Raw genomic sequence first — 24,347 nt, 5'->3', positions numbered from 1 at the left:
ATACAAAATAGTACGCTATATTGGAAAACAATTGGCAATTTCTTAGAAAGTCAAACTACATTCACCATACAGCCCAGCAAATGGCCACTGATTGGTTAGCAGTGTTGTATATCCATGCTTTGGAATACTGTTCAGGAGTAACAGGGTTTGAAGTACTGACCCAAGCCATAGCATGATGGTCCATAGGGCATTATGCTAAGCTGAAGAAGCCAGACAAAAAAAGACCACATATTAGATGATTCCCTTTATGTAAGTGGTCCAGAAAAGGCAATTATAGAGTGACAGAAAGTATACTAGTTGATGATGAGGGCTGGGAATTGGCACAAGGAATCTATTTGGGTGGTGGAAATGTTCCAGAATTGGATTGTAGTGGTGGGGAATTAAGAAGTACACGTTTTTCAGTTATAAAATAAGCCATGGGATGTAATGTATAGCACAGGGAGGAACATAGTTGGTAATATTGTAATAACTGTGTACGGTGACACATGGGCACTAGACTTACCATGGTGATCACTTTGTAAGGTAGATAAATGTTGAGTCACTATGTTGTACACCTGAAACTGACATATAATATTGTATGTTATTCTATATATATGTATGTGTGTGTGTGTGTATATATATATATATATATATATATATATATATATATATGTATGTAGTGAGAAGCCAAACAACCAACACACACAAAAACAAAATGGGATTGTGGTGATGGTTGTACAATTCAGTAATTTACTAAAATTTATTGAATTGTACATTTAAGAAAGGTGAATATATGGCATATAAATTATACCTTGATGAAGTTATTTTGTGGAAAAAAGCAAGCACCAAAATCTTTTGATGAGTTTGCTAATTGCATCATTTGCTTAATGTGAATAAAAGTGAAATTACATAAAACAAGTTAACATGCTACATTACACTTAGGTATTAGAAAATCAAAGTAGCAATATTTGTGTTTCACAGGCTAATTTTAAACAAAATTTTCTTGGTCATTGAGTAATCAAGACAATATTTGTTTCCAACCCACTGGCTCCCCCTAACCAAGTGATAAGTTCTCTCCTTTTATACTTCGCTAACACACTACAAGTATGTCCTTGACTGTGAATAGTCAGGGTGGTTTATGCAATAATATTTAACCCACAGTGAAACCTTGATGAAGAGAATGCATTTAATTAACATTTAATTAAGGTCTTTTGGCAGTCTTTGACCATAATTAAAATTCTGTAAAGTTTGGGACAGAATGTTTAATCCGACAAGGAAATTTAAATCCCTTTTCAGTGTCTAATATTCATATTTTATATTAGTAATTCTTAACTAAATAGGTAACATTGTAAGTTTACATTTTAAAGTAATCAGTTGCCAACCAGAAAGCAGAATGTAATCATATAAGAAAATAAGTTCAGCACAATTTGTAAGGAGGGAAATTTAGGCAAAAGAAATAAGGAATAGTAAACTCTGTTCCTAGGAAAGGGGAGTCTGAGGTTGGCTTAACTAAAGCCTTAGACATGAAAGGTCATTCACGGAGCAAGGACACCTATCTTTGTCCAAATAGATCTCTTCTCCAAAGAGACTAGATTAAAAGGACGTAATTTTAAAACGGTGTTATAGTTAGAAGAAGGAATGAGTTTCCAGACAAGTTGGTTTATTTAAGAATGAGATTATGAGAGAGACTATGTGGCTTCTCTCGGGGAATTCTAAAAGTGTACTGAATGTCAGCATAGGTATAATTGCATGAATCCCTCCCCCCCAAAAAAAAAGGTTTATATTTTTTGTGAAAAATAGACTTTTCCCCAACTTGTTCAGAACTTGATTTAATTTACTGTCAATCTAATACTTATTTTAAAATGGCAAAATAATATGTTGTCTGGAGGACAGTAGAATAGATTTTAAAAATTTATGACTCGGCAATTTGTGGTGTGGAAGCACGCTTATTTACAAGGTTGACATTATCTACATGTATACTACAAAGATTGTCTTTTTCAAAAATGTGATTTGTAGCCAGCACATCTGTTGTTCTTATGTAAGGCATTAAAATGAACTATTTTTGTTGAAGTTCAGCTGCAGAGTAACAGAACGTTAAAACAACTTGCTAAAAAAGTTACCTGTTTTAGATTTTGTTTTTATATTGAACTTTTAAAATATTCTTTTTCTCTATATGAGAAAATTTCATTTTTCATTCTAAAATAGAAGTTTTATGTAGTTTTAAGTTGTATTTTTGTCCTACTGTAGCATTTAGATGATATCTGGGTCTTTCTGGCTTAGCATTTTGAATGTTAAATTATATCCAAGTTTGATTTTTCAAACAATAACATTTTTATAATAATCTCATCAACATTATTAATTCTTTCTCCTTTAAATGTGAGATTGTTTTTCTCTTACAAAAATCTCAAGTAAACTTGTTGTGTGTGTCCCCTTCAAACAGAATTAGGTCATTTACATTAGGGCTTATTATCAGGAAATCCTGACTATCATCTTATATTCCCAAGAGTTAATAAATTATATCCATACAGTCTCTCTGAAGGGCGGGTCAGGAAACTTTTCATATATTTCTGTTGTAATTTTATAACAAATGTGAATCATTGAATTGGTCAGTCTTCAGGAAACTGACCTATCTCTGATTTCCTGTGTTTCTCGAAACAGCAGCAACAACAACACTCAAGTCAAAAATTATTTAGTTAATGATTCAGTCCTGCTTGAAGGAATATATACTGATCCTCTAAAAGGTTCATTGAAGTAAATTATAGAGGGAAGAAGGGTAGAGTAGAAATGCCTAGCTTTCAAGTTGCCCGCAGTCTAGATCAATCCGTCTTAAACTGTAAGGTGCATATGGGTCTCCTGAATACCTTGTTAAAATGCAGGTTCTAGTTCTGTGAGTCTGGGGTGGGACCTGAGCCTGCATTTCTAACTAGCTCCCAAGTGATGCCTATGTTGCTGGTCCATGGACCACATGTTGAGATTCCGGGCTCGACATAGACCGTCCTTTGCATTCATAGAAGAGTCTGCATGTAGATCATATGTGACATAGCGCGTTTCCCCGAAAATAAGACCTGCCTTGAAAATAAGTCCCAGTTAAGATCGTCAGCCAGAGGGACACATTTAGTACATTATGACGATGTTCCAGAAGAAGATGAAACGACTGTATTTGAACAAATGCAGATTGTCGTACATGAAAAAATAAGAATCCCCTGAAAATAGGCCCTAATGCGTCTTTTGGAGGAAAAATTAATATAAGACCTGGTCTTATTTTCGGGAAAATGTGGTATGTTTGCTAATGTTTTTATTGTCATCATCACAGAGCTGGACAATGGTAGTCATGTTCTGGCAAACAGCCATCCTATAATATTAGCTTACCTGCAAAGAATCCGTGACTGGGCCTTACTAGTGCTGTCTGTCTAGTTAGCTGAGCTCCACAGAGAACTAAACAGACTGACACGGAAACAAAAGTCAAATTGTTAGAACTAAGTGTTTATAGACAGACCAGACTGACCCAATATATTTGTAATATGGAAGGATGTATGTTCATTGGTTTTGTTTTGATTTTTTTAACTCTTGTCCACCTAATTAGAAAGAAAATCTGTGCTGGGAAAAGAGGAGTTATTCAAGCAGGTGCCATCAGGGCACAGGTGGGGAATCTGAAAGCATGAACTGTGCTGGGAAGACAGGGTGGCGGGGGCTGTGGTGTCACAGAGAAGGTGCATTTCACTCTCCCGCTGCCATGTCGCATGGCTGGCCCAGCAAGGTCAGAACTTCCAACTTTTTAAGAAAAGCCAGAAATCCAAATTTCATGTGAAATTTCCTAATTTAAAAATGTTGGCTACTAATTTAAATTCTTTTCAAACCGTATGCGGGCCAAGAAAACACATCTGTGTCCCAGACGCAGCCCTTGAGCCACCCCCGTGTACAATATCCAGTGTAGACTACATTGAAGGCCCACGATTGAAAAATTATGTATTTTCAAAATGAAACTTTCTGGCCTTTTGTCTTTATACACTTTAGTCAGAAGAAACAGCCTCTGTTTTATGTATTTGGAGGTATTGGTGTGAGATTGGTGTATGATCATAAAACCTGTCTTTTTCGTCGTCTTTCATATTCCAGATTACAGGACAGGCCCATGTTTCACTCAGGTCAACAACCAGATGTGCCAAGGGCAGCTGACAGGCATTGTCTGCACAAAGACTTTGTGTTGTGCCACCATCGGACGGGCCTGGGGTCACCCCTGTGAGATGTGTCCCGCCCAGCCTCAGCCCTGCCGACGGGGCTTCATCCCCAATGTCCGCACTGGAGCTTGCCAAGGTGAGTTAGCCTCCTGCCTGGGTGCAGTCACCCATGTGGCAGGTTTTCCTTTACTGCACTTGGAGCATCTGCCACTGTGGGTGGTAACCTTGAACCCAACACTATTTCTAAGAGGAGACTCATTTGCAAGCCTGACTAGAGACGGCTTATCTTTTGGCCACCTATTAAATGATTATTTTTTAACTTTTAACATAAATGGAGAAGAGAGGGTGATAATGTGAGAAACGGGGGAACATTTTTAAAAAATACAATTGAAAATATTTAATGTAATCAGAAGATGGGTTTATTCCAGGTCTTCATCCACTTCCTGCCACAGTCACTCAAACTATAAACGTGGAAATAAATAGAAAAAAAAATTGTATCCCTTTCTCCATATCTCATTCAAGATAGGAGAACCTGAGCCTAGTAAAGGGGAGAAAAGAGATGCCTGATATTATTTTGTTTTTTCTTTTAAATGTTTTTTTATTTTTCAATTACAGTTGACATACAATATTATAATAGTTTAAGGAGTTCATCATACTGATTAGACATTTATATAACTTACTAAGTGACCACTCCTATAAATCTAGTACCCATCTGAACTCTTATAATAACAATATATAGTTATTATAATATTATTGATTACATTCCCTACGCTATATTTTGCATCCCCATGACTGTTTCTATAAGTGTCAATTTGCACCTCTTAATCCCTTCTACTTTTTCACCTATCCCCTCAACTCCCTACAAAATATTCTCTGTATCTATGAGTTTGTTTTGTTTGTTCATTTATTTTGCTTTTTAGATTCTACATATGAGTGAAATCATATGATATTTGACTTTTCTTTTCTGACTTATTTCACTTAGCATAATACCCTCTAGGTCCATCCATGTTGTTGCAGATGGCAATATTTCATTCTTTTTAAGACCAAGTAATATTCCATTGTATATACGAGGTCTGACAATTTTGCGAACTCATCCTAGAAAAAGTACTACGTACCTCATTGCTGAATATCACTGCAGTCACCTTTGAAGTACTCCCCTTGGGAAGCTATACACCAACACCAGCACCTAGTTCATTTGTTTACTGGCTAGAAACTCCCTCACAGACAGTGCCATGTGACCTGGTGCATTGTTGTGATGCAACAGCCATGAATTGTTGGCGAAAAGTTCAGGTCCTCTAACTTTTCCACCCAGCCTTTTCAGCACTTCCAAATAGTAAACTTGATTAACTGTTTGTTTAGTTGGTACAAATTCATAATGAATAATCCCTCTGATATCAAAAAAGGTTAGCAACATCGTTGTAACAAGTTCGCGAACTTAATTGTCTGACCTCATATGTACCACCTCTTTTTTACCCATTTGTCTGTTGATGGACAGATAGATTGCTTCCATATCTTGATGACTGTAAATAATGCTACAGTGAACATAGGAATGCATATGTCTTTTTGAATTAGTATTTTGAGTTTCTTTGGATAAATGCTCAGAAATGGAAATGCTGCATCCTTCTTTGTCTCTTGTTACAGCCTTTTTAAAAAAGTTTATTTCATGTGATGTAACTATTGCTACCCCTCGATTTTTTTTTTCATTTTCATGAAATATCTTTTTCCATCCCTTTACTTTCAGTTTGTGTGTGTCTTTCGATCTGAGGTGTGTCTCTTATAGACAACATATGTAAGGGTCTTGTTTTTTTATCCATTCAGCCACCCTGTGTCTTTTTATTAGAGGATTTAATCCTTTTATATGTAGAGTAATTATTGATAGATATGTAGTTATTGCCATTTTACTGTTCATATTTTTTATCTTTTTTCTTCTGCTTCTTAAGGAGTCCCTTTAACATTTTTTTTGTAATTCTGGTTTGGGAGTGATCAACTCCTTTAGCTTTTCCTTGTCTGGGAAGCTCTGTATCTGCCCTTTGATTCTAAATGATAGCTTTGCTGGGTAGAGTAATCTTGATTGCAGGTCCTTGCTTTTCATAAACTTTAATATTTCCTGCCACTCCTTTCTGGCCTGCAACATTTCTGTTGCGAAATCATCTGACAGTCTTATGGGGGCTCCCTTGTAGGTAACTAAACTGCTTTTCTCTTGCTGCTTTTAAGATTCTCTCTTTGTCTTTAACCTTTGGCATTTTAATTATGATGTGTCTTGGTATGGGCCTCTTTGGGTTCATCTTGTTTGGGACTCTCTGCACTGCCTGGACTTGTATATCTATTTCCTTTGCCAGATTGAGGAAGTTTTCCATCATTATTTCTCTAAATAGGTTTTCAATTCCTTGTACTCTCTCTTCTCCTTCTGGTACCCCAATAATGTGAATGATGGTACACATGGTGTTTTCCCACAGGCCCCTTAAACTATCCTCATATTTTTGGATTCTTTTTGCTGTTCTAATTGGGTATTTTCTGCTATCTTATCTTCCAAATTGCTGATTCTAATCTGTTGATGGCTAATGTATTTTTATTTCAGTTATTGTATTCTTCATTTATGACTGGTTCTTTTTTATGTTTTCTATCTCCATTTTTATGTTTTCTATCTCTTTGTTGAAGTTCTCCCTGAGATCACTGAGCATCCTTATAACCACTGTTTTGAACTCTACCTCTGGTAGATTGCTTGTCTCCATTTTTTTTTTTCCAGTTCTTTTTCTGGAACTTTGTTCTGTTTTTTCATTTGGGACATATTTCTTTGTCTCCCAATTTTGACTGCCTCCCTGTATTTGTTTCTGTATATTAGTTAGATCTGCTACATCTCCCAGTCTTTGCTGGGTTGCCTTAAGTGGTAGGTGTGCTATGGACTCAGTGGTGCAGTCTCTCTGGTCACCTCAGCTGGGTGCTCCAGATATGCCCCTTGTGTGGGTTGTATGTGCCCTCCTTTGTAGTTGAGCCATGATAGCTGTTGGCACAACAACATGAGGGATTGATCCTGAGGCTGATTGTTTGTGAGGACTGACTGTGACTACAGCCGGGGAGCTATTGTGCAGAGGTTGACCCCATGAAGCAGGATTCACTTTAGCGGAACTCTGGTATCTGCTGAGTCTTCTCTTTGGGTGTGTCGTTTGTAGAGGTGGTTGGGTGGTGTTCTGTTGTGGTGTGAAGCTGGCCACTTAGTGTGCTGATTCTGGGGCCTCTTGAGAAGGGCTCTGGTTCAGGCAAAGGTCAGGCAATACCTTTGCCCTGCCTGGGGCCACTTGATTTGCATGACAAAAAGATCTGCAGATGGTCACCGCTTGTTTTGGGCTTGGAGGCTCCTGTGAGAGGCTAAGCTTTGAAGTGAGCCTGATTGCCACTAGTGGCAGGCTTGGGGAGACTTACCAAGAGGTGTGGGGCACACCTAGGCCAGAGTCTGCCTGTTTGGGGTTTGTGGTCCTTTGAGAGATTTTAGGAAAGTCCACAGCATGAGCTAAGACAGGTCATTTGTATGGGAAAGCCATTAGAAGTGGAATAGGTGAGCCTAAATGTTGGGTGGGGTGGGGTCTCGGAATAACCAGGTTGAGACAAACACATTAGCCAGATTGACAGAGACTCTGATGTGGCACCTGCAGGCTGGGTGAGGGGAGGACTCAGCAAAGAACAATGGATTCGAATAGTCTTCTGTGTGGGAGAAAGCTGCTTCTCCAGCTCTTGCTGTAAAGGCAGACAATTCAGCTTTTCCCCATATGTTCCTGGCAATTTTCAAGCTCCTGCCGTCATGCTAGAGCTGTACGCAGGCCCTTTAGGAGAACGCATGGGTCTTCAGCAGCCCTCTGTCTCACTCAACCACAATTGCTGATGGTTTTCACAGCCAGAAGTTATGGGGTCTTCTTCTGGCACTGAAACCCTGATGTGAGGCTGGGACATCTCGCTCCACAGTGGGCACCTCCGCAGCCAAGATATCCCTCCTGATTTTTAACGGCCACTTGTGGGTGTGGGACCAATCTGTTCCATCTTTACCCCTCCTAACAGTCTCCATGTGGCTTCTTCTATTTATTTTCAGTTATAGGAATTCTGTTCAGCTAGTTTTTGGCGGTTCTCAATGATGATTGCTCTGTAGTTTAGTTGTAATTTTGATGTGGTTTGGGGAGGAAGCAAGCACATCATTTATGTACTCTGCCATTTTTGTCTGATATTGTTATTAACAGTTTTCAAAGACAAAGTGTGAACTCCATCTATGACTGCAGTTATTTCAGAGCTTATAACCTGGTTGGTTACAATCTTGTCACCAGGCAATCTTCCCAACCACATCCTGATGTATATTTTATATATCAGGGTAGATTGGGGCTCTGAGGATGCTACAACACTAAATTCCAAGCCGAATAGCTGAAACTTGTTATGTATTTACAGGATAATTCCTTTATTTTCAGCTATCATGATTCTTACCTTTTTTTTCTTTGGATACTTCTCTAATATCATTATATATTAAATCAATTTTTAGAGCTTGGAGACAGAGCTCTTTAGTGAGCTCTCAAAAGGCAGTAGGATCACAAGAAAATGGAAAATTATTTTGTATTATTCAAAGAAATGATATCACTCATATTTGAGACATGAGGAGCTCGGTTTATTTGTTATAATTAAATAATTTACAAAGTTAGATGTGAAGTCTTTTAAATTGATGTTAGTAACCCATATCAGAGGTAGAAATGTTATCTACTCAGCCCATGTAAATGGTATATTACAGAAAGCCAGTCCAATGCCCTAAAACCCAATGAGAATTGTGGGGTGGGGTACCTGTGCATAGCTAGCCTTAACTCATTGAATAATAAATTTTGAGTGCTCTGCATAATTTAGTAAATCTATCCCTGACAGAGACCTACAAAGATTTTTGTTAGTTTTGTAAAAGGCTATATTAAAAAACAGTTTGTATCTAATCTCTTTTCAAATCAGAACTATAGGGATTCCCAAGGGATGACGTATAACTCAACAGATTAACAAATTTATATTCAATTGTATATAAAAGCCATGTCAGCTGTGGACTTAGATTGTTTTTGCAAGTGTTTTGTCTCTTTGGTTACTATAGGCCAGACCTAAGTATGAAGATTGGGTTAAATGTTTTTAATCTGTTTTTTACTATGGATAGTAAAATTCTGTATCTTTGATATGACTACTAGTCTGATTGTATGTAGTTTCTGATAAAACGATTTTTTCTTTAGAAGATGTGCTATACTATATATTGTATAATATTTACTATACTAAATAGATTTCCTAGATTAGTATATAGATTACCATGTAATTTGCATAGATTACTATTAAAGGTAAAATACTATGTAGATTTACTAGATCAATGCTAACTAGATTTACTAGAGTAACACTTTTTGTTTTTCCACAGCATTTTTCACCTTCTAATATACTTGCTTATTTATTGTCTTTTATTGTTTTTACTCTCTCCAACTAGAATGTAAACTCCATTAGGGCAAAAATCTGTTTTACTCATTAATATCTCTTAGGCATCTAGAACAGTGCCTAACATGTAGTAGGTAGGTGTTCACTAAGTATCTTTTGAATTAATGGGATTAAAATGAAAATACTTCCAAAAACCACTCTTATAGAAATAGTTCAGGTTGAGAAAAGCCCTTAACTTCAACCAGAACATAGCAAATTACTGACTTTCCTCATCTTGTATATTTGTGCTTACACTTTTTTACCTTGGTATTTTGTCAGACAGCCCTAGATTTTCTGAACACAATTATTAAAAATGTGTGATCTGATCTCAAACTTTCTGAATGTCCGTCAGGATTTAGTAATGTCTACAGTCTTATTTATTTGATTTTGTTTATGTAACAAAGATAAGTTTTGGGCTCTGTTTGTCTAAAAACCTAATGGATTAATAGAGCAACAGAAGCAAAATGAAACTTGCCACATGGTTAAAATGTCTGGAAAAGCAAGTTTAAACAGTTCTGTTTTATTTCAAAATCATGGCATAGTCAGAAAGTTCTCAATTAAATACTGATTCTCAGTTCAGACTATTTTAAGACTACATCTTAGTGTGATTTCATTTTTCCCTTTAAATTCCTAGACCGTTTCCCAAATACTGCTGCCAAATTAACTTGGAAGATATAGGACATGAAAAAATAACATAATAAAACTTGATATGTACATGTCATATTTTTCTTTATAAGAGTGATCAATTTTTATAGGATAATTGAACATTTTATAGAGTTAAAAATAAATTTCAGCTGTGTAGATGATAACTGTAGATAGCTTAATATTGGTTCTAAAACCTGGTTCATATTAACAAAGGGAGGACATTTCTGAAGTTCTGAACATAAAGTTATCCTGTGGCTGATGCAATTAGTGAATTAATTTATCTATGGCTACAGAGGGAACGAAACAAGATCTTGTAATAAACAAAATAACTGAAAAATGAGGACTGACAGAAAAATTAAGATGATACTTTTAAAAATTAATCTGCAAGGAAAGCAGTCAATGTAACTGTTGCCATATGACTTTCTGGCCTTATGTAAGCAGTGTCAGAAAAGTGGATATTCCTTGGGTGCTGTGAGGTCAATCATAATGATTCTTGACTCCTTCCATTTTGAGAGTCATTTTGCTTCTAGCCCTTGTGCTTACGTCTAATCCACATTTAATCTTATACTTTCTTCCATTTTATTTACAGTAAAGGAACAAAGTTAACTAAAATAGGCCTTAAAGTTTAGGCTATCGTAAAATGACTGAATTAAGATTATAAAACTTGGCATGAGACCCTTTCCCAAGAATATTTACAAATTTAAATTTGTCATAAACTTCTACGTGCATATGTTGTATCATTGTCTTACAAATAGTTTCTTGTTTGTTATTCTTTACAGTCATATGAATCTATTCTAATTAGGAAGATATTTTAAGATTAGTGCATGACTTGGGTTCTTTTAGATTTTCAGACGAGCAGTGTACAATTAAATTAAAAAATATATATTAAAATGAAATCTGCACAATTATTTATGTTATTTGATATTTAGGAATTAGGCTTTCAAACGAAAATATGGCGGAAGAAATTTGCTCATTAAATTCTCTTTTACTTTATCATCGACAATCGTAATAGACTGATGGTGGGCCTCAGCTCCGTTCCAGGCAACATGAGAGGTGTGGCATTCACACCTATATCATGAGTCAGGCCCTAGCTAGGACACAAGAGAAGGACCTGAATAAAGTAATAGAAGTACAGGCCCTAACTCTCTCACTGAAAAACAAAAGCTGGTGCATGTTCTTTTCAAGTGGTATTAGTGTACAGAAATATGTAATTCCTTTACTCTGACTGCACATGAAAAAATGTAGAGAAGTTTAATCTTGGCTGAAACCAGCTGGCATAGCTAGTTCCTCAGTTGTAGACCGAGAGGAAGATGTCCACAGTAGAAAGTTATTTCCAGGCTTTCCATATAGCACTAAGTAAAAAGTTGATTGGGTTCATTTGAATGGTATAAATTATTAAAAACAAATTTATCTTGGCTATGTACATAGACCAAGTTAACCAGATCATTACAAAGTTTAACTTCAATTCATATTGTGTGAATACAAGCCATTCCAATACAATCTAAAACATACTTGATTATAAAAACTCTTATTTAAAATAGCAGAGTCTCCCCCTTCTTCTAACTCAATGAAAACTGACAAGAAAATGAATAACAGAGAACAAGGCATTATAAAACAAAAGTCCACAACCCTCATTAAAAGCAGTGATGAACATGTACAGGTATTGGGAAGTCACTCGGACAGGGAGACTGTTCTAAGTATTTACTATGAGTGTCAGCATCCTGAAAGGCTATTTGGTGGTTGTGGATGTTCAGTTGGAGAAGAGGAGAACGTCCCTGGAAGACATAAATCTGTTGCAGACCCTCAGAGAAAGGAAAGGAGAATGGAAGGAGAAAATTTGGAGGCAAAACATTTCTAGTATCGAATACCTGGCTCCAGCCCAGAGACACTTTGAGGTAAAGGAGAGGAAAGGAAAAAGAGAATGTAAGGACCACTGGTGAGCAACTGGGAGAGTCAGTATCTGAAAGGGCATAAGATGGGAACCACATCACCACCTGAAAGCTGAAAATGAATACCCAGAGGGGATAGGGGGACAGGGAGAGGAATTAGGTAAGAAGGTATTTCAAACAGTATTCCCTTTAGAAGTTTTCAAACCGATCCATTTCCTCTTGGCCATCCCCTTTCTTGCTTTAGGAGGAAATGGCACCATTTAAAGATGAATAATAAAGAGAAAAGGCCTACATATAAAAAACTGAAAAAAGAGAAGGAAAAAAAACATAAGGAAAAGGCAGATGAATATGCTTCAAAGAAGAATTGCCAAATAAACACCAAGTTCATATACTTCTCTCTTATCTCAAGGAAATGAAAAACAGTATGGTCCTTCTTTTAAAAAATGCTCAAAAGAGAATTATAAGAGTTCAGTAAACGGCCGGCCGGGTGGCTCAGGTAGTTGGAGCTCTGTGCTCCTAATGCTGAAGGCACCTAATGCTGAAGGCTGCCGGTTCGATTCCCACATGGGCCAGTGGGCTCTCAACCGCAAGGTTGCCAGTTCGATTCCTTGAGTCCCTCAAGGGATGGTGGGCAGTGCCCCCTGCAACTAAGATTGAACACAGCACCTTGAGCTGAGCTGCTACTGAGCTCCCGGATGGCTCAGTTGGTTGGAACAAGGGCTCTCAACCACAAGGTTGCCGGTTTGACTTCCGCAAGGGATGGTGGGCTGCGTCCCTGCAACTAGCAATGGCAACTGGACCTGGAGCTGAGCTGCGCTCTCCACAACTAAGACTGAAATGACAACAACTTGAAGCTGAACGGCACCCTCCACAACTAAGATTGAAAGGACAACAACTTGACTTGGAAAAAAGTCCTGGAAGTACACACTGTTCTCCAATAAAGTTCTGTTCCCCTTCCCCAATAAAATCTTTAAAAAGAAAAAAAAAGTTCAGTAAAGACAATCAGATAAAGATAGATTGGTAATACTGAAGAAAGAAATTGAGGAAGGATTTAAATCTTTACCTAATGGAAGGTAATCGATGCATATATACATATATGAGTACACAGAGAAACATACATAAAACTGAAAATCGGTGACAATGGTTAAACGTGAGGAAATCACAAATCAAAATGTCAGAGAACAGTAAACAATGATTATAAAGAAGCGGAAACATAATGAAGTCAGACCAAAGAAAGCTGATGAAAGGGACTGAAAAAATACTTAAAAATAAAATAGAAACATTTTCTACAATAGGTAAATGTTTCAATCTGCAGATTGGAAGGCACAAAACTTCAATAAAAAGAGAAAATAAAGAGAATCCTGTGGGCATAAGACAATAAGTAATTTTTAAAAGGGACTATCCCTACTCGTCTCACACTTCTGTAGAACAACTCATAAACCCAAAAAACAGTGTGGCAGTGTCTACAAACTTCTGAGATAATAACCTGTACTTGATTTGATTGATATCTAAATACAATTACTTTAGTTACTCTGTAGAGTATCAATTCTAGGGGGGCTAGAGTGGAGGAAATAAACAAGTTAGAAGGTTCCTGAAATAGTACAGGTGATATGAGAGAGGTTGGGACCAGAATAGAGGCAGAGGAAAGATCTCAGGTATATTTGGGAAGTAAGTTGCACTTGTTGCTACGGATGGAATGGCGTGAGACAAGTGAGACAATAGTTCTAGTTAATCTAGGTTTCTGACTTTGACAGTGGGATAAATGATGATGACATTTGTTGAGATAGGGAACATCGAGAGAAAACCATGATCTGCTCTTTTTATTACAAGTTCAGAGTCCTATAGGTAGTGAATTACCAATATTTGCTTGTTGGGATGATCATTTATTCAACATTTTAATTTTGTGAATACATGGATAGGTTTTCTGGCTGAATCAAACCACATATAATGGTTGCCAGGATACCCTGTATTTCTCAGATTCCAGGTAGAGACAGACTTATTCTTCAATTGCTATACTTACATGCTGACATTGCTTTCTATAGAAATATAAGTACCATGTATGAATATCTATGGAATATAGAAATAAGAACTTACATTTTAAAAATGGAACCAATATGGTGACATTCATTTTTATAGAAATACAAGTACTAAGTATGAATCTCTATGGAGTATAGCTGTAGAAACTTATATTTTAAAAGTGGATGTAATTTGGTGACGGGCGAAGTTCAAAAACATGCACTGTTAAATATAGTAATAGGAATTGATCCATGGTTCCCACAGATATAAATTAAATGAACCATTTTTATATGCCTGTACCGTTGCACAAATTTTTCCATATTTTAATTTGAACTAAAAATAATATACCATCTAATACTAATTTATATAATAAAATCAGTTTGATCTTTTATGGCAAGTTTATTTGGAGAAGTTGGAGAATAAATGAGTTCATGAACTAGAATTACTGTTGCTTTGTTACATTATTATAACCTTAATAGACATAGACTGAAGTGATTATAGAAGATCAAATTTCAAAAGATTTCATTTTGTTCTATAAAATCCTTACATGTGATTTGAAGTAATTCAACATTTTAAGAAATAATAACTTCGTGCCTGAATTGAAGGGATAAATAGAAACACATCTGTGTAGTAATCTGGGCAGTGGAAAACTAATCAGACATTAGTAGCTGCTTATGCTAGCACTTTGAAGATGTAGGAACTCGAATAGTTTTAAGGTCTGAGGCTTGCCTCTTTTAGTTTTATAGAGAGCACTTGTGTATGCGTCTACATGTGTAAGTTGATTATTTCGATAAGATTTCTTTAAAATGTCCTTTTATATTTTAACAATTAACTTGATCTATCTAAAAAACTTCTGTATATCTTTGTAGTCTAGGATACTTCAGAAATAAAGGTTTTATTTTTCCTTCTAGGAAAATACTTTTTAGGCAATTACAAAATAAACCCTGTAAAATTGGTTTGCTTTTCCTTTGAAAAATTACTGAATCTACTAAATATGTAGTCAAAAGATTTTATGATTTGTATTAAGGGATTTATTGGTTAGGCTTCATTTTTCAGCTTATACCATGATATCCTTTCTCTGATTTATCTGCCAGAAAAGAGGTTTCTAGGGATGTTTTATGTCACATTGTAATGAGGGTGGCAATGTAGTACATTTTAAAAATAATACAGTTTGAATGTTCTGAATTAAACTGTTCAGTATATAAACTTCTTGTCATATATTTCATTCTAGTTGCCTTTTGTTTGGATCAGCTATCCTTTATAAGACAATGAAATTTACTGTAATTTCAGTAGAAAAATACTTTGGACTGTTGCAATCGGTTTTATAGATAGAGAGCTAAAGCGAGGAAGAAATAAGTATGTTAACCTCTTTTGTATGCTTGAATTCCCTAACTTACTAATGTACACCAAACTTGTGGACTTATCAAGGAATAATAGGGTAAGATGTATCCGTAAAATATTTTTAATGAATAAAAGCAAGATGCAGAATAACACATGACATGTGATCTTATTTGTGTTAAACAAACAGATCATGACTCTGAATGTGTATTAAGTGAAAGAACAGACTGCTAACTTATTTCACTGGTTATCTCTTTAATTTTCTATTTTATATATCATTAACGTTTATTACAATGAGCATATATTTTGTAATTAAAGATATAATGTTAATAAATCTGCTGTGAGCCTGTCAAGTTGAATAATGTAAATTTACATATGCTTATATATTACATTTATTTTTATATACAGTGTTTATCATAACAATACACTGAATTATAATTATCTTTTACACAGAGAAATTAAGACAGATTTACATCGACATAAAATGATAGATTCAGAAACTCGAAATCAAAGGATTTTTCCCAGCCCCCTATTATATGTTAGCTATAGTTTTTTTGTACATGCTCTTTATCAAGTTGAGGAAGTTTCCTTTTATTCCTGGTTTACTGATTTTTAAAATCATGAATGAATGCTGAATTCTGCCACTTGCTTCTTTTTTTACATCTATGAGATAATGATATGTTTGCTCTTCCTTAATCTATCAATACAAGTATAATGAATTATATTGATTGATGTTTGAATATTGAAACCACCTTAAATTCCTGGGATAACCCCACTTGGTTGTGATGTATTAACTTTTTCATATATTGCTAGAGTTGACTTGCTAAGAATTTTCATGTGCCTATTCCAAAAAGATATTATTTTATTGTTTTCTTTCTCATAGTGTATTTGTCTAGCTTTGGTGTCAGGGTGATGATAGCTCAATAAAATAGGTAAGGCAGTGTCTCCTATTTTCCCTGTAAGAATTTGTGTACAATAGCTATTGTTTCTTCTTAAAAGTTTGAAAGAGTTTAACAGTAAAGCTACCTGGGCCTGAAGTTTTCTTTGAGCAAAGATTTTAGTATGAATTAAATTCCTTTAAGAGATATAGATCTGTTCATATTATGTTTGTTCCTGAGTGAACCTTAGTATTTCTGTCTTTCAGTCTCTATGGAGATCCTTTTAATCTCTATAGAATTTGTAGTGATGCACCCACTCTTATTCCTGATTTTAATTGTTCATTTCTTCTCTCTCTCCTTTTTCTTGATCAGTCTTGACAGATATCTATCAGTTTTACTTATATTTTTAGAGAACCAGGCTTTGTAGTTATTCATTATCTTAGTGTTTGACAGCTGTTCTATTTTATCATTATTATTTTATTGCTTCTGTTTACTTTAGGTTTAATTTGCTCCTTTTTAAGTTTCTTAATATGAAAACTTAGATTGACAATTTTAGACCTTTCCCTTTTTGTAAAATAAGGATTTTAATGCTACATATTTTGCTCCACATACCACTTTAGCTGCATCCCACAAATTTTGATAGCTTGTGCTTTCATTTTCATATAATTCTAGTGTTCTAATTTTCTGTGTGATTTCTTCTTTGACTCATAGATCATTTCAAAGTATGTTGTTTAAATTCAAGTATTTGAGGATATCCCAGATGTTTTCTATTATTTTCTAGTTTATTGTGTTTAGAGAAAATAGTTTGGATGATTTTAATCCTTTTATATTAAATGAGTCTTTTTACATGGCCTCAGAATGTAGTCTGTCTTGGTAAATATTCCATGTGCTCTTAAAAATAATGTGTTTTCTGCTATAGTTTGGTAGAGTGTTCTATAAATGTAAATTAGGACAAGTTGGTTGAAAGTATGTGTGTAATTCAAATCTTATTTATCCTTTCTGTTTTTCAGTATACTTATTTTACTAGTCTACTTATTCTATTAGTTACTAAGAGAGGAATGTGAAAATGTCCAACTATAACTGGTTTCATCTATTTCTCTTTTCAGTTCTGTCTTTTTGTTCTGGGTATTTAACAGTTTATAATCCATGTGTACACACATTTCACATTATTATGTCCTCTTAACAAATTGAGCCCTTTGTCATTATAAAATATCCATCTTTATCCATGGTAATATTTCTTGTTCTGATGAATACTTTGTGTAATATTAATATAGCCACTTCAGCTTTCTTTTGATTAATGAGTACATGATGTTACTTTTTAGCTATCTTTGTCAAAGTGGGTTTCTTGTAGAGAATATAGCATTATGTCTTGCTTTTTTAAATCAAATTTTATGATCTCAGCATTTTTAATTGGATTGTTTATACCATTCACATTTTATGTAATTAACAATATTATTGGGTTTAAATCTATATTTTACTATTTCTTGTCTGTTTGTTCTACCTATTCTTTATTCCTCTTTTGCTCTTTGCCTGCCTCTATTAGATTGAGTATATTTTAGTATTCCACTTTATCTTCACAACTGGATTATTAGCTTTATTTATATTTTGTCTGTTTTTACCTATTTAACTTGCTACAGTCTATTTTCAAATAATATTATTCCACTTCATTCAAATGTCATTATTTTACAATAGTATTCTATTTTCTCCTTCAATCCTCCATGCTATTGTGGTTGTACTTTTTACTTCTATGTATTTTATAGCCTCCAAAATACATTATTGTTATTGTTGCTGTTATTTTCAGCAACCAATTATCTTTAAGTTTATTTTAAAATGAGAAAGATATCTTTTATATTTATCAACATATTTACTTTTTCCAATGCTTTCAAATTTTTTTTGTGTGTGTGTGTGTGTGTAGACAGTAATTTCCATCTCATTTTGATTTTTCCTGAAGAACTTCCTTTACTGTTTTTTGTAGACTCTTGGCTTTCATTTGTCTGAAAATCTTTATTACAGTTTCTTGAATTTCATTTCATCAATAAGGATTTCTGTTCCTAAATGGATGAAATTAATAGACAGCTTAAAGGATGAGGAAAATAATTGCCATGTCTAAAAAAGAAAAGGTTTTAAATTTCAAAAAGAATACAACAACTTCAATATAACAATATTTAAGGGATATAAACATACAGCTTTCAGATGAGGAACTCTAAAAGCTGACAAGCATAGTAACTAATATTTAGAGAAATGAAAACTAAAATGAATCATTAATATTTCTTTACAATTATTAGGCCAAAGAAAATTAGGATATAGGATAGTTATGTGTTGACATGGGCACCCTCAGCTCCTGGGCAGCTGGTCCCACCCACAAGCTGCTGAACGCTTGTACAGCCGTGGACAGCCACAGCAGCCTGTGAAAACTTTGGTGGCAGGTGATCAGCCACAGCTCAGGCTGCAGCCTTTCTTGGCAGCTCTTAGAGCTCTGCGGACCTGAGGCGAGCAGTGGCTGGCCATGGTTTTCTTGGGGCATTTTGCAGAGTGGCCACAGGCTCAGCACTGGCGCAAGGACTGAATCTATATTAGCTTTGTGAAAACCATCAGCCACACCCTGTGACTCCCTGGGACCCCATCCCACCCAACTTAGGAGATATTGATGGGGGCACTGTCAACACTGGATGAACTGGCCCAATCTACACACTTAAGGAGGATCTTTCAGCAGCAGAGCCTCACGGGCAGTATACAGGTAGCAGCAGCACTAGGGTGACCCTTGGCCTTTTGCTCAGCTGCCCCAGGCCCAATACTAGTGGCAGCTGACCTCGGTTTGCAGCAAGGCCACCCCCACATTTCTCCAGGTCCAACACAGGCAGAAAACACTTGCATATAGCTTTGTAGCTACTACCAGGTCTCCTGAGACCATTACAGCCAAGGCTGAAATTGGCCTGCATGGGATCCCCTCCCAAGAGGCACCAGAAACAACACACCCAAAGGGTGGTCCCAACAGGCACAAGAGCCCACTTGGGCAAATCCCCCTCTGAGGAGTCAGCCCCACACAGAAGCTCATACACTGTGGGAGTAGCCAGTCAGCCTGACAGTCAATCCCACCCACTGACACACCAAGAGCAATTACAGCTCAAATACAACAGGAGAATGCAGACAACACACAGAAGGGACACTAGTGGAATACACGCACAGGTGATCAAGGAGACTGCGCCCCTGGACCACACAGGACATCTACTATATAAGGCCACTTGGCAAAGACTGAGAGACGTAGGAGATCTCCCTACTACATACGAGCAAACACAGAGAGGCAAGCAAAATGAGGAAACAAAGAAACATGTCCCAAATAAAAGAAGAGAAGAAAACTGCAGAAAAAGAACTAAATGAAATGGAGGCGGCAACCAACCTACCAGAAACAGGGGTGAAAATACTGGTTATAAGAATGCTTAAGGAACTTACTGTGTTTCCTGAAAAATAAGACCTAGCCAGACAATCAGCTCTAAGGCGTCTTTTGGAGCAAAAATTAACGTAAGACCCAGTATTATGTTATGTTATGTTATGTTGTGTTATGTTTCGTTACATTACCTTACATTACATTATACCCGGTCTTAGAGTAAAATAAGATTGGGTCTTATATTAATTTTTGCTCCAAAAGACGCATTAGAGCTGACTGTCCAGTGAGGTCTGATTTTCGGGGAAACACGGTAGTAAGAACTTCAACAAAGAGATAGTAAGTATAAAGAAGGACATAGAAACCATAAACGAACTAGCCAGAAATAAAGAATGCAATAACTGAAATGAAGATACACTGAAGATACACTGAAATGAAGATACACTAGAAGCAGATTAGATGAAGCAGAAGATCGAATCAGTGATTTAGAAGACCAGATAGCAGAAAACACCTAATTGGAACAACAAAAAGAAAAAATGAAGATTGTCTAAGGGACCCCTGGAACAATAGCAAGTGTAACAACATTCACATGATAGGAGTACCAGAAGAAGAAGAGAGGGAGCAAGGGATCGAGACCCTATTTAAAGAAATAATGACTGAAAACTTCCCTAACCTGCAAAAGAAATAGACATACAAGCCCAGGAAGTGCAGAGAGTTTCAAACAAGATGAACCCAAACAGGCCCACACCAAGACACATTATAATTAAAATCACAAAGATTAAAGACAAAGAGAAAATCTTAAAAGCAGCAAGAGAAAGACAACTAGTTACGTACTAGGGAACTCCCATAAGACTGTCAGCTGATTTCTTAACAGTAACTTTACAGGCTAGAAGAGAGTGGCATGGAATATTGAAACTGATGAAAAGCAAGGGCCTACAACCAAGAACTAATCTACTCAGCAGGCTATCATTTAAAATTGAAGGAGACATAAAGAGCTCTCCAGACAAGAAAAAGCAAAAGGAATTCATTACCACCAAACCAGTACTACAAGAAATGTTAAAGGGACTTCTTTAAGAAGAAGAAGGGGGTAAAAAAATAAAGATGAAGAATAAAATGTCAATAACTGTGTACCTATCAATAATCACTTTAAATGTAAGTGGATTAAATTCTCCAATGAAAAGACATAGGGTAGTTGAATGGATAAGAAAATAAGAGCCACACTTATGTGCCAAAAATATGTACATATTTTAAGAGATGTTATCTCTGCATTACTTTTCAAAGTTGAATTGAATTATGGTAGCAATGTGTAGATTGGTGTTTGATCAAAAGATGGCATTAATCAAATGAATGCTAGCGTCATTGTACTGCAATTTTAATACAGTTTTTTTTCCTTTCTTAAAATGTGTATACATTTTTTTGGCACCCCATGTATGTTGCCTAAAATACCCGCCTCAGATTGAAAGACACACATAGATTAAAAGTAAAGGGATGGAAAAAGATATTTCATGCAAATGGAAACAACAAAAAAATCTAGGGTAGCAATACTTATATCTGACAAAAATGACTTTAAAATGAAGGTTATAATAAGAGACAAAGAGGGATATAATGATAAAGTGATCAGTCGAGCAAGAGATATACCCCAAGTAAACATTATGCACCCAACATAGGAGCACTTAAATATATAAAAGAAATATAGACAGGCATAAAGGCAGAGATCAACAGTAACAGAATCATAAGAGGGGACTCTTATACTCCATTGACACCAATGGACAGATGTATGATACAGGAAATCAACAAGAAAATCAATAAGGAAAAAAAAGCAGCCTTAAATGACACACTAGACCAGATGCATTTTATTGTTATTTTTAGAGCATTTCACCCTAAAGCAGCAGAATTTACATTCTTTTCAAGGGCACATGGAATATTTTCCAAGATAGACCACATGTTAGGCCACAAAACAAGTCTCAATAAATTTAAGAAGATTGAAATTATTTCAGGCATCTTCTCTGACCACAGTGGTAGGAAACTAGAAATCAACTGCAAGACAAAAACTGAAAAAAACACAAACACATTGAAGCTAAATAACATGCTACTAAACAATGAATGGGTTAACGATGGGATCAAGGAAGAAATCAAAAGATACCTTGAGACAAATGAAATTGAAAACACAACAACCCAAAATCTATGGGACACAGTAAAAGCAGTCTTAAGAGGGAAATTCATAGCAATGCAAGCCTACCTCAAGAGACAAGAAAATTCTCAAATAAACAATGTAACTTTACATCCAAGCGAACTGGAAAAATAACAGCGAACAAAGCCCAAAGTGAGTAGGAGAAAGGAAATAATAAAAATCCGAGTGGAAGTAAACAAAGTAGAGTAAAAAAAAGCAATACAAAAGATCAGTGAAACCAAGATCTAGTTCTTCGAAATGATAAAATTAATAAACCTTTAACAAGACTTATCAAGAAAAAAAGAGAGAGGATCCAAATAAATAAAATCAGAAATGAGAGAGGAGAAGGCACACCAGACACCACAGAAACACAAAAAAATTTAGGAAAATATTGTGAGCAATTACATACCAACAAATTGGACAATCTAGAAAAAAATGGATAAATTCCTAGAAGCATACAGTCTTCCAAGGCTGAATCAAGAAGAAACAGAAAATCTGAACTGACCTATTACTACTAATGAAATCAAATCAGTAATTGGCAAGCTCACAACAAATGAAGTTCTGGACCAGATTGATCACAGGTGAATTTTACCAAACATTTGAAAAAGAATTAACACCTATTCTTCTCCAACTATTCCAAAAAATTCAAGAGAAGGGGAGGCTCCCAAGCTTGTTCTGTGAGGCCACCATTACCCTGATTCCAAAACCAGACAAAGGCATTACAAAAAAAGAAAATTATAGGCCAATATTCCTGAAGAACATAAATGTAAAAATCATGAACAAAATATTAGCAAACTGAATTCAGCAATACATTAAAATATTACACCACAATCAAGTGGAATTTATTCCTGGTATGCAAGTTTGGTTCATTATCCACAAATCAATCAATGTGATACACCACATAAACAAAATGAAAAATAGAAAATATGTGATCATATCAATAGATGCAGAAAAAAGTGTTTGACAAAATCCAGCATCCATTTATGATAAAACCTCTCAGCAAAGTGGGAATAGAAGGAACATATCTCAACATAATAAAGGCCATATATGACAAACCCACAGCTAACATCATAGTCAATGGGGAAAAACTAAAAGCATCCCTTTAAGATCAGGAACAAGACACTTTCTCCACTTTTATTCAAGATAGTACTGGAAGTCCTAGCCACAGCAATCAGACAAGAAAAAAATAAAAGGCATCCAAATTGGAAAACAAGTAAAACTGTCATTATTTGCATATGACATGATATTATATAGCGAGAACCCCAAAGATTCCACCAAAAATCTATTAGAACAGATAGATGAATTTAGTAAAGTAGCAGGAGACAAAATTAATATTCAGAAATCGATTGCATTTTTATACATCAGTAATGAATTTTCAGAAAGAGAAATTAAGACAATTTCATTTGCAGTTTTATCAAATACACACACACACACACACACACACACACACACACACACACACATATATACCTAGGAATAAATTTAACCAGGGAAGTGAAAGACCTGTACTCAGAAAATTGTAAGACATTGAAGAGAAAAGAAAAACTAAAGATGATACAAATAAATGGAAACAAATACCATGCTCATGGATAGAAGAATTAAAATAGTTAAAATGTCTGTACTACCCAAAGCAATCTATAGATTCAATGGAATTCTTATCAAAATACCAATGACATTTTTCAGAGAACTAGAACAAATAATCCTAAAATTTATATGGAACCATAAAAGACTGAATAGCTACAGCAATCTTGAGAAAGAAGAACAAAGCTAGAGGTGTCACACTTCCTGATATCAAATTGTACTACAAGGCCATAGTAATCAAAACAGCATGGTACTGGCATAAAAGCAAACACACAGATCAATGGAACAGCATAGAGAGCCTAGAAATAAATCCATGCCTCTATTATTGCTTAATCTGTGACAAAGAAAGCAAGAATATACACTGGGCTATAGACAGTCTATTCAATAAATGGTGCTGGGAAAAATGGACAGATATGTGCAAAAAAATGAAGCTGGACCGCCTTCATACTCCATATACAAGAAGAACCTCAAAATGGATTAAAGAAAGAGTTAAATGTTAACCCCCCAAACCATAAAACTCCTAAAAGAGAACATAAGCAGTAAAGTCTCAGGCATTAATTACCCTTAGTAATGTTTTTACTGATAGATGTCCTCAGGCAAGGCTATAAAAGAAAAAAAACAAAAAACAAATGGAACTACATCAAACTAAAACGTTTTTGCATAGCAAAGGAAACCATCAACAAAATGAAAAGACATCCCACTGAATGGGAGAAGATATTTACTAATGATACATCTGATAATGGGTTAATATCCAAAACTTACAAAAAACTTGTAAACTCAAAAAATTAAAAATAGAACTATCTTATGATCCAGCCATTCCACTCCTGGGTA

At 35.5% G+C, this 24,347-nt stretch overlaps 1 protein-coding gene across 1 annotated transcript in view; it reads left to right on the top strand.

The window, feature by feature from the left end:
• The window catches only part of FBN2 (fibrillin 2), a 266,506-nt gene that overhangs the window by 69,413 nt on the left and 172,746 nt on the right, over nt 1–24,347 (top strand). The window contains exon 6 of the mRNA XM_019732405.3: nt 4,093–4,290. Within this exon, the coding sequence (XP_019587964.1) occupies nt 4,093–4,290 (198 nt within the window). The remainder of the gene's footprint in view (nt 1–4,092; nt 4,291–24,347) is intronic.

This window comes from Rhinolophus sinicus, chromosome 3, assembly GCF_057876585.1.
Source record: "Rhinolophus sinicus isolate RSI-liver-muscle chromosome 3, RSI-T2T, whole genome shotgun sequence".
Taxonomy (NCBI): Eukaryota; Metazoa; Chordata; class Mammalia; order Chiroptera; family Rhinolophidae; genus Rhinolophus; species Rhinolophus sinicus.
Note: the sequence above shows the minus strand (reverse complement) of the source record. Positions and strands in the feature narration are given on the sequence as shown.